This window comes from Zerene cesonia, chromosome 11 (genome assembly GCF_012273895.1).
Source record: "Zerene cesonia ecotype Mississippi chromosome 11, Zerene_cesonia_1.1, whole genome shotgun sequence".
Taxonomy (NCBI): Eukaryota; Metazoa; Arthropoda; class Insecta; order Lepidoptera; family Pieridae; genus Zerene; species Zerene cesonia.
The window spans coordinates 6,668,831-6,680,323 of NC_052112.1; the positions used below are offsets into that span (position 1 = coordinate 6,668,831).

Below are 11,493 nucleotides of genomic sequence, written 5' to 3' on the forward strand. Positions count from 1 at the left end.
AGCACGCACCGCTACCGACACATTATAAGCAAGCTCCGCTACCGACTTATTACAAGCTTGCGTCGCTACCGATACATTACAACGCACGCACCTCTTCCGACACATTACACACACCGCAACCGACACATGATAAGCACACACCGCTACCGACACATTATAAGCAAGCTCCGCTACCGACTTATTACAAGCTCGCACCGCTACCGATACATTACAAGCACGCACCACTACCGACACATTACAACGCACGCATCGCAACCGACACATTACAACGCACGCACCGCTACCGACACATTACAAGCACGCACCGCTACCGACACATTACACGCACGCACCGCTACCGACACATTGCACGCACTGCTAACGATACATTACAAGCACGTACCGCTACCGTTACATAACACGTACGCGCCGTTACCGTCACATTACAAGTACGCACCGCTAGAAGCTACACTACACCGCTTACAATAAGGCTACGCTCGGTTTCTACTCGAAAAATTAATATTCTGGCCATAAATGCTGTCTAAATATATTATGTTTATTTACATCATATTTCATTTACAACACAAGTTATTTCTAATTATAGACCTTTACGTGAGGAAGAAATGCTCGTGACGAGAGTAAAGCAGTACCCTCAACCAGGAGGCGAGTTACTCAAAAAGAAAAAAGATAAGAAAAAGAAGTCTTCTGACAAAAAATCCACCGAAAAAACCACCAAGAAGAAGAAGACTAAGTCGTCGAAACATGACAAAGAGGAGAATCTTATTATTCCAGAACTGAACGCAAACAATGCAACAGAAGATTTACTTATAAATAGTCATTTAAGTGACACAAACGACGTCAATAGCGGTGGCGCAGACATAGAGCCCGAAAAGCAGGTGAAAAATAAGACTGAAAAACATAAGAAGTCTAAGAAGGACACGGTAGACAAGGATTCAAAGAAAAAGAAGTCTAAGAAGGGTAAGATACATTTACAATTTATTAAATTTTACCGCTCCTCGAGAACTTTTCCACATGCCGTTATTATGTCTGCAACACCAGCATCATCTTGATGGCAAGAGTTTCTAAAGAAATATTTACATTCGAGTCTCGAAAATAATTGATAAAATTTAGTTAAATGAATTGGTGTTATGTCTATAAGTTGAGCTGATAAAAAATACTACATGAGCGGTTAAAAATAATTTTTGAACACTTATGTAAACACACCCAATAAAAATATTTGTTTGTTTCAGATAAACACGAAACAAAAGTTGGGTACGAGGAAGCGTTGGGCATTTCTACGCCCAGTAAAGAAGTTATATAGTGCGTAGCATAATACAATGTACCTTTGAATCCATGTCACATGCTGTCTCAGTGCAATTGTTTATTTGAACAATTAGTTATATAATTTCATATATTTTATAAGAATTATTTTAATTCATCTTATAGGAAATGATGTCCACTAAACGTATATTGCTATAAATGTTTAGACTTATATGTATAATCATGTACAGTTATGAAAGATAAATAAGATTTATTAAAAGCGATTCTTTTACTTTAAATAAAGCTAATTTCTTCATGTTTTCTTGTTGTTTCATTTTAATGTCAAAATCATTCGTAAGCCTAATTAAATCCTTATCCTTTTTTTGTAAACATCCCACAGACCATAGCGTCGTCTCTCTCTCTCATATATATTGTAAAAACTGAATTCTTTCACAACTAACACTACTCCTATGATAATATGACACGTACTTATGCTGTTTATATATAATTTTATACTTTGTATATAATGCTGAAATTCACCTTGGTTGCACCAAATTAAAAAGTTATCACACAAAATTGACATGAATCGACTTAGCTTTTAAAAAAAAAGTACTGCTAAGGAAATAATTGAACATCATTTTATTATCAAAACAAGACACGACTCCAAAATAAAGTATTATTAAATATAAATGATTCGAGCTAATAAAATACCACAAATTGTGTTTTTTTTACATGAAGCGAATGCTTTTGTTTTACTCCTCGTAATTAATTCACCACTCGATACAATATAGTTAACAAAATTATTTTGGGTTTTGAGTGAATTCTTCATTCTATAATATAAGATATTTACTGTCCACAACTTTTACGACATATTCCATTTTTCACCTTCATTTTCAAGATTTTCAAGTCCAGTAGGTTATTTATTCTTTTTTTTGCGTCTTCCGTGCGCCACGCAGCATCCACTGCCGCCGCCGCCGCTCGATTTCGTGTCAATCATTTTAATTGCTACCTAAACAGTACATTCAGTTACCTATAAGTTTTGAAGGCTACTTTTCTTCTAACTTCGACTACAAAAACCAGTGTAATGTTTGTTTCTTAAATTCAAACAGAACACTTCAGTATATATTTTTAGTTGGTATCAAAAGGTACAACCCATCAATTGAATCGTCAAGGTAACAAAAAGTCACGTAAATCAATCGTTTTTAGAAAATTAAATGTACTGTAACTGTTAATCGCTCGCTACACGATCTCACTATTTACGTGACTTACATTCAACAAATATGCGGAATACTCTACACTACATATATATCTCTAGGGTGAAAAAATGAAATACTACTATCGATTTAAGTTAATTTATTAAGGGCATGATTGCATCATATTACATATCAAAGAAATAAATATCACTTAGGTAAATAAAATACCTTATTGTACTTTAAACACGTTAATCAATATAATGATATCTATCTACAAAGGAACATACACATTGTATAATATACAAAAATGTACATAATACTTGCTTATTGCGCAGATACATGTACCGGCCAAGCATATTGGCAATATGAATCACATGTAATCATTTAACAGATTTATACTAAATAGTATTTAGAACCACGTAGAAGCGAACATTTGTTAATATAAGGTTGACGTCTGAACTTTATCATAGAGTGAAATTTTACGATAACAACAAATAATTATATTTATTAGTACAAGGTACACTTTTACCGACTTACATTGGGCAAAACTGTATGTTTTATTATTTATTTTTATATTGGGACATTTGAAGGATGGATGAGGAAATTGAGAAAATGGGGCACATATAAAAATTACTGACGTTCAGACGAGAGTACCGGTCGGTTAAGTTTCCTAAGTAAAATATATATTATACAAACAACTTACTCTAAAACGATAAATAAGTTACATATAACACGATGATAAAAACTTACAAGAGTATCTAAATGAGGTTCATAAAAATTTCGAAAACAATTTACTTTTACAACAACGAAGCGTCTAGAGCGAGTGCAAAGTTAACATTTTTAATGACATTGCGTAACAATCGCATCGAGCGGCACCGACACGCCTCGGTCTACATCGATTCGAAATAAATGGTGCTTTAATCTAAGTAAGTAGGATGGTTGTGGTATTCGAATAATGAGATTAAATAGATGTAGGCATGAATGGTGGGAATACTGTTTTACTTCTCGAGCATATATTTGGGTATATCGAACTGGACCTCGACGCCGGCCTTCTTGGCGAGGGACACGATCTCGGAGAGCTGTACCACGAGCTGCGCCGCCTCGTCCAGGTCGTCACGCGGCACGATGCGGAGTCCGGACTCGGCGATTAGCTTGCGGGCTTCGTTCACTTTTGTACCCTGTTCAGTTAATTCAGAATATATTGATTTTGTCTTTATTCTAAATAAGGAAAGTCGCTCATCCGAATTCCTAATAAAAAAATATAATATGGGTAGTATCTGAGAAATTTTGAAAGAATAGAAAAAATTTGATCACGAGGCAGGATTCGAACCTGCGTATTTTGCCTAACCGTAGCAACGCCTAGCCTCTCGGCCACCCGTGATCCTGCCACAGTAATCGAATTTCTTCTACTCTTTCGGTTTCATGTGCCTAAGGGGCACCCCACGCCATCTATTGAGATGATTAAGAACCATCACAACCAATACGAAACATTATCTCAATGATTACAATATTGTATCGATGGAACGCGGCCTTTTCTATTCTTTCAAATTTTCTCATTTATAAAGCATTTCAATGCTATAAAACTAAAAATTAAATGGGTAGTATCTGTTTTACTTAATAAGGATTTTCTTTAAGCTATTATTATTTATTTTCTTTAAGCTATTATTTTATGCTAAGCCTTTATAGTTTTTCCGAGATGAAAGTACTACTGTATGATTCTCTTTATACTGTGGTGCAAGTAAAATTTAACTTCTAATTAAAATTTGCTTCTAATAATGCTTTTAACGAAACAATAATATATAATATTGTTATTACATTTTAATTTAAATATTAAAATGTAATAATTACCTGAAGACGGACAATCACAGGGATCTGTATGTTAAGATTCTTGGCGGCGTTGATAATACCTTCCGCTATGACGTCACACCGCATGATACCGCCGAAGATGTTTACAAGAATAGCCGACACTTTCGGATCCGATAAGATAATTTTAAATGCTTCCTGTAATCAAACCAATCAAATGCGATGTGAACACAAAGAAATGTCACATATTGATACATTGCCTTGAACTGATAATGTTCAGTTCATCTGCCGAGTCAAAGTACAGTTTATTAATGATCGAAGGTTACATTAATCTGCGATCTTTGAGCTTGCGGACATTTCAATTGAGTTTATTATCAAACTGTTTAAGAAAAACAATTTCTCGAACGATGACTAACATTTTTGTATATGTGGCACATTAACAACATTCAAGAGGAGTTTATTGAACTATTACATAATTGAATATTGTTCAAAATAACAATAAATAAAATTTATCCATCAACAATTAGTATGGCAATAGATTAATATTACCTAAAGAAAGTCACATCAAAAAAAGATATCCTATATTATTATATAATCATATTTTGTGTATTAATATACATACAGATACAGCCTGAGCAGTGGCTCCACCGCCCACATCGAGGAAATTAGCCGGGTCTCCTCCGTACAGTTTGATGATGTCCATAGTGGCCATCGCCAAACCAGCACCGTTCACCATACAACCAATGTTGCCTAGAAATCACAAATATAAATTATATCAAACGAGAGTTCATTGCATGACCCAACTAAGAATAGAAACATTTATATTAATGTTCTGTACCTATACCACATATATTACGAAAAACTTCATAATATAATAACATTCACCCACAAAGACTATCTATCTATTTTTTTGACATATACAATAAGTGGCTAATTAATTACTTAAATTATTACTTGCATTATGTGAAAACTAGCATTCCGCCCACGGCTTCACCCTCGTATTCAAAGGTATTTAATCTTTATCTGGGTATCTAACCTTTTGACCTTCTTTGTTCCAAATTTGATACAAATCAGCCCATTGGCGTGAAAAAGGGAAAGACAGACAGACAGGAAGACAGAGCTACTTTCACATTTATGATATTAGTTGGGACCAATCAATCAAATATTTTAAATATAACTGTTTTAAAAAATTGTTATTAAAATCATAAAATAGGGAATACTTGCATGAAATCAAAACTTAGAAACAAGAGTCAAGAGAGTGAAACATTATAAACAAACTATACCATCAAGTGCAATGTAGTTCAAGTCAAATTTGGCCGCTTCAATTTCTTTGGGATCTTCTTGAGTAATGTCCCTCAGTTGAAATAGTTCCTTTTGTCTGAACTGGGCGTTGTCGTCGAATCGGAATTTGGCATCGAGGCAGAAGACTAAAATTTATAAGTATTACATTACCATCTGAAATATTCTCAAATAGGTACATTAAAAGTAGGTACATAAATTTAGTTCATTATAAATAACAAAAGTTCCTTAATGTTACTTTTGTTATTTATAATGAAATAGTCAATTTCAGAGATAAATCGTAACTTTATCCACACAAACAGCTAAAAAAAGTTGCGTTTAATATTTCGTAATCAAAATAACAAATTTATTTATAGATTCTTCATTGTACAAGGCACAGATACACAAAAAAATGGCCCATTATTTTACTGTAACTTGCTTGGTATACAATATTTAATAATAATTGAGTATAAGACTTACAATCGCCTGTAATTGCGTCCTCAGCATAGGGATTAACTTCAATCAGTAAAGCATCCTTGCTCAAAAACAGAGAATACATCTTCTTGATCATCTCTGATGCTTGGGCTGAATGTTCTTTCAAACCTATCTGTAAAAGTGGTAGAAGTACATTTTTTGGTTAGGTTTCAATAAGGAAATGATGATATAAATTTTTGTGCAGACTTATAATAAGTGGCAAATTTTAATTCAAATATCTCTATAATTTATTACCTTTTCAATGACACGGCATATTTGTTCATCAGTTATACCAGAAACAATATCAATAGGCTCATAGGTGATGGCGTCTGGATTTTCAGCAGCTACATCTTCAATATTAACACCACCTTGAGATGATGCAATTATAACTGGACCCTATAATTTTAAATTTATTTAAACTAAATCAACCTCTTTTCCAAGCATGTTAAAAGAAAAATATCTTAAAATCATCAATGTGACTGGAAACTTTTTATAAACCTCCAAGGAGAACATTTCAACTATCTATCAACAAGTCCACAATTCTTTATTTAAGTTCAACCTTATGTTTTTGTTCAATGTAAATATTGAATATGTATATGTATATGAATATTAAGAATCAGTATTTTGATTTGGAAATAAAAAATAATATTTTACATAGTAAAACTTCATCATGCAACACATATACCAATTTCTAATAAATACAGTGAAAAATATGTGCTATTTGAGATTCTTAGAAATAGTATAGTCCACAACTATGTATACTTACATTAAAACTTCTCTCCATCATAATAGCCACATAGTATTCTCGGCGAGGGAATTTCCTCTCAGTAACCATCACCATATTACAAATGCGCCCAGCTGCACCAGTCTGCTTGGTGACCAAGTACTGTTTTAACATCTTGCCAACTATATCCCCTGCATCTTCAGGGCTACAACATTTAAAATAGAAATAAAGTATATTACAATTTCTACCTTGTTGCATTCCCTTGGCTGAGTATCATATAGAGACCAGATTATCTTTTGAGGTGATTTATATTACATTATACCTTAATTCTCAATTATACGCCTTAATTCTCATTTATACGAGAGCAAATAAAATATGAAAAACATGTTACAGTGTTACATAACAACATGATGTTCTGATGTACAGAGCTGTCTGTATTCTATATGGTATACTCTATGGCCCACGGGACTAATGTATTACATAACTGTACTTACGTATTAACCATCCTGACTCCACCCTTGAGGCCATTCTTAAATGCTCCTCTACCTCTGCCTCCAGCAAGTACCTAAAATAAAATACACTATTGAAATTATAAAAGTGTTGGATCCCACTTTAAGCTGAAATGTATTGTTGGCTGCGGGTGGAAGAAGGCTGAAGGATCTAGCTATGAATGGCCTTTGTTGCAATGAAAAATAAAACTGTCTTTGTGGTTGAATATTATTTCAGAGCTTTTGCTGTTTATTCATAAAGTATCACAATATTTACTATTTATTACCTACCTGTGCTTTAAGCACAATATCTTTGGTATTTAGTTCCTTGGCAAACTTGACTGCCTCATCCTGCGTCTTAGCAATGTTGAATTTCGGGACAGGAATGCCACTGTCTCGCAGTAAAGTGTAGCTGACATACTCATGGACATTTAGATTACGAACTTGTTGTTTGTTTGGCAGATTCCTTCCTGCAGTTCCTGCTGCAAACTACAAAATATCATAACATTACATAATTTAAAATACAGACCATATTAAAATTTATAACTGTATGGAAATATGTAACTGATTAGTAAAGCTAAAAAAATAATTCTTTACATTCAATTTTCTATGTTCATTCAACATATAAATATAAATACTTTATAATTTAATGGGATGGGATGCCCAAACATAAAAATAAAGTTATTTTATTTATTATCACAAGTCATTTATCTAATATATGTTTATATGTAATAACATTCACAATGAATAACCATTAGAGAGTATATAAAGGTAACAGTATGTTAATAAATAAAAAACCTATGTTTATTTTTGAAATAACAATAATTTATATGTAAAGCCTACCTTATTACGATTGACAGGAGTATTGAAACAAATTTTGTGACTGAATATAATATCGAAACTTACATATAATAAAAGTTTTATTTCTATTTCATTTCTCATATTTATACGAATAGATAGACAAATTGATGACGTAAGGACTACGAGGTAAAAATTACAAGGTCGAATTTATAAATATTACATAAACGCAATCGAATAGAAAATGGGCATTTAAGATAAATAGAAACCAAATTAATATTTACTTCTGTGGTAGTCATCGAGGCAAAATACAAAATTTCTAAAAATATTTTGAAATTAAAAATTCATTAGATAGAATTATTAACAGAAAATCACCGTTTATTATTAAAAAAAAAATCTTTTTACTTTCTCTACAAAATTAAGAAGGATTTATAATTAGTAAACATACCTTTGTACCATTTTTAAGAAATATTGTTTCAGCTAAATATAAAGAACGAGGAAGTAAAGTCGCCATTTTTCTGACTGACAAAAATTCAAATTTGCTATTTGACAATTGTGTAGTGACACTATATAGTCAAAGGCCATAGATATTTATTAGTTCATCTTTTGCACAGAAAATAATGAACGAACGATAAGAAATCACAGACAGTGTAATTTATTTTAGAGCAATGCCTTGATATCGGTTTAAAATGGTTATAAATAAATCTTTCACGGTGTCAAAATTAGAATCATACCTTTACAGTCTACTCACTGGTACGAAATGCTTCAGATTCTTATTAATGTACCATGGAATCAAGTTGTGGATTTTCATATCTCTATATTTATAAAATTCTCGTTTCTTAATTTACTTTCAATGTTACTTATCATAGTCCGTTTAAAAGTCTGGACCGATTTTATAAAATTTTGTGTGTATATCGGGTTGGTATGAGAATCGGCCAACATCTATTTTTCATTGATCACGAGGCATTCAGGGATCCTGCCTCATAATCATTTTTTTTCTATTCTTTCAAAATTTCTCATTTATAAAGCATTTCAATGCTATAAAACTAAAAATTAAATCTATATTTCATGTCCCTAAATAATAAGAGTAAGGTAGAACAGCGTTTGCCGTATCAGCTAGTTAACTATAAAAAACTGATCCTTGTCCTTCTATTCTTATTTCAAACACGATTTCAGGGTCCTGAATCCAAGCATAGATTGCTTGAGAAATGATGATAAGTTTGTGAAACAAATTTAGTGATACAATTTGTCGTGAGGGGATGCAAATTTAAAATAAGCTTGCTCTTAATAAAAATTTACGAGGTATAAAAAAATACTGACTATTTTTTAAATTTATATTTGTAGTTGAACATCTTTTCCCATCTTAGAATCTGTTAGATGAGCTATATTCTTCTTCTGTTCTTCAGTCCAAACACCATTACCACTGAAGTAATGTTTTTTTTCAACAATGTACAGAACTAAACTCAACTTTTGGGACTTTGTAAGACTTGATAAGTTTAAGTGCTCTTTCAAATAATATTCACTATTTATACTGCTTGCACCATTGATTATTCCTAGAGCTTCATTTATTTTGTACCAAGGATATAGAAGAATAGCACAATTTTCAAAGATATCTTGCTTTGAAAATTGTTTTGATAATTTATCATAAGCATATTTTACTTCAATCAGAGGTATATTTATCCAAAATGGGTGCCTTCTTAATGTATTTCGTATTTCTCTCTTTGAATATTTATTTTCCATTAGCTGACTGATTGTAAATATCAGATCTTTTCCTTTTCCTAATCTATCTCCTGGGGCCTTTTCAAATAATTCATACCGTGCAGAGCTACCTGATAATATATTGAGACTAAGACATTTTTTGTTATTGTTTTGTAAATCTATCATCCTCTTCAATACTGTTTTGTTAAAATATATCATTTTCAAAAATCTGGGATGATTTATGTAAATGCTAAATTCAGGTGTAGTTTTTGCATGTTCTATCCTTTCATCAACAGTCTTTGGACTGAGTGTAAATATTTGAAGACAACGAGCCTGTGCTTCTGGTTTCAAGCCATGTTTCTCCAGAACTTTCTTTATCTCAAACAAAGTTGAATAATTTTTTGTAGCTATCTTTGGATACATCCGTATCACTTCCTTCACATCAATTCCACCTAATGTTCGAATATCATACAATATCTTCTTAAGATTATCTGGATCAACATGTATCAAGTACAAATTAGACTTTATTTTATCATTGGGAATTGCCATCTGCGATTGTAAAATGACTAGTATCTCATTTATAGCTTGCAATGGCCGATGTTTTATTGTGGGATAAGTTTTCAGACCCCTATCAAACTCCTCATTGCTGAGGTCCAGCATTAATTCAAGATACCTTTGAATAATTTTGATGCGTAACTCATACAATGTTATTAAATTTACATCTTCATAAATAAGACTTGTTAAAGAAGTGGGCCACTGAGTCATACAGCTTGCTAGTTTATTTTCTAAGTTTAACATGGGTGGTAGAACACCTGACTGTTTTAATTCACCAATTGTTTTCTGTTTCATTATTGTTAAATAAGATAAGAGTTGATCAGGTCTGATATTTTGAAATCCACATTCTTCTAAAACTTTGTATCTATTCATTAAGGTAATTGGTAGCATAGAGAAGAGGTTGGGATAGTTCACCAACACATCTTTAGGATAGCCAATTTCATGAACGGCATTGATCATATTTTTAACTTCATCTTCATTTATTTTCTTTAAGTATGGTTGTTTAATCTGGATGTACTGTACCTTTTCTTTACTTATACCTAGATGGTTGCAAAATATGACAATGTTCTCACTTTGTGAAATAAAACGCAAATGCATAACCCTACTAGTGCTTATGCTACCGCTAAACACCTTTCTTAATAGCATGTCTTAAGCTATAATAATTTATCCTCAAGAAATAGTAAAATTAATGTTATTATATACTTATAACATTCATATTCTGTTATTCTGTGAAAATGAATTCATTTTAAAAATTATACAAATTTAGGACAAACGCTGACAGGTAGCCAAACATCGTTCAATCAAAATCTATTATCAGGTATGTCTAAATAATAATGAGTTTCGCCTCAATTTCCTAAAAAAAAAGCACGTTTAAGTTTTACTGATACGATAGGTTGTCCATAGTAGGTACAAAATTAAGAAAAAATCAAAACAAGTGTATGAAAGTGACAGTGTACAGTGCTTTTGACAGGGGCTGGGGCCTTGGGGCCCCAGGGAGCACAGTTGTTCTATAATCTATACTAGCTGTGACGTATCCCGTAGGAATATCGGTATAAAAAGTACCTATGTGTTATTTCAGTTGTCTAGCTATCTACGAAGCAAAATAGTGTTATTATTCACCAATAGATGTCAGGAAAAAAAAACACGAATAAAACACGAATATGATATTTTCTAAAAAATATTCCTAGCTAGATCGATTTATCGCCCCCGAAACCCACTATATACTAAATTTCATGAAAATCGT

General features: G+C 32.4%; 5 protein-coding genes across 5 annotated transcripts in view; 2 read left to right on the forward strand and 3 right to left on the reverse strand.

Moving 5' to 3' along the window:
* Positions 1–1,560, forward strand: part of LOC119829874 (AP-3 complex subunit delta-1) — a 10,595-nt gene extending 9,035 nt beyond the window's left edge. The window contains exons 14-15 of the mRNA XM_038352573.1: positions 584–916; positions 1,231–1,560. Of these exons, the coding sequence (XP_038208501.1) occupies positions 584–916; positions 1,231–1,300 (403 nt within the window). The 3' untranslated portion in view covers positions 1,301–1,560. The remainder of the gene's footprint in view (positions 1–583; positions 917–1,230) is intronic.
* LOC119829890 (AP-3 complex subunit delta-like) overlaps positions 1–11,493 on the reverse strand; it is a 42,737-nt gene that overhangs the window by 14,763 nt on the left and 16,481 nt on the right. The window lies entirely within an intron of this gene.
* The window catches only part of LOC119829873 (probable multidrug resistance-associated protein lethal(2)03659), a 74,358-nt gene that overhangs the window by 14,272 nt on the left and 48,593 nt on the right, over positions 1–11,493 (forward strand). The gene's annotated exons all lie outside the window — the stretch shown is intronic.
* Positions 2,578–8,602, reverse strand: LOC119829877 (succinate--CoA ligase [ADP-forming] subunit beta, mitochondrial). The gene is made up of 10 exons (XM_038352576.1): positions 8,446–8,602; positions 7,491–7,688; positions 7,206–7,276; positions 6,754–6,916; positions 6,243–6,383; positions 5,994–6,120; positions 5,519–5,662; positions 4,858–4,985; positions 4,281–4,433; positions 2,578–3,610 (listed from the first exon to the last, which is right to left on the reverse strand). The coding sequence occupies exons 1-10, from the start codon at positions 8,509–8,511 to the stop codon at positions 3,431–3,433; spliced, it is 1,371 nt and encodes a 456-aa protein (XP_038208504.1). The 5' UTR covers positions 8,512–8,602; the 3' UTR covers positions 2,578–3,430.
* Positions 9,326–11,257, reverse strand: LOC119829876 (transcription termination factor 5, mitochondrial-like). The gene has a single exon (XM_038352575.1). The coding sequence runs from the start codon at positions 10,893–10,895 to the stop codon at positions 9,330–9,332; it is 1,566 nt and encodes a 521-aa protein (XP_038208503.1). The 5' UTR covers positions 10,896–11,257; the 3' UTR covers positions 9,326–9,329.

Coding starts and splice junctions, on each gene's coding strand:
- LOC119829877 (XM_038352576.1), bottom strand. CDS start 8,511: ATGGCGACTTTACTTCCTCGTTCTTTATATTTAGCTGAAACAATATTT. Junction 7,277..7,490: donor ATATTGTGCTTAAAGCACAG/GTAGGTAATAAA, acceptor ATTTTATTTTAG/GTACTTGCTGGAGGCAGAGG. Junction 4,986..5,518: donor GAACTACATTGCACTTGATG/GTATAGTTTGTT, acceptor TGTGATTTCTAG/GCAACATTGGTTGTATGGTG.
- LOC119829876 (XM_038352575.1), bottom strand. CDS start 10,895: ATGCTATTAAGAAAGGTGTTTAGCGGTAGCATAAGCACTAGTAGGGTT.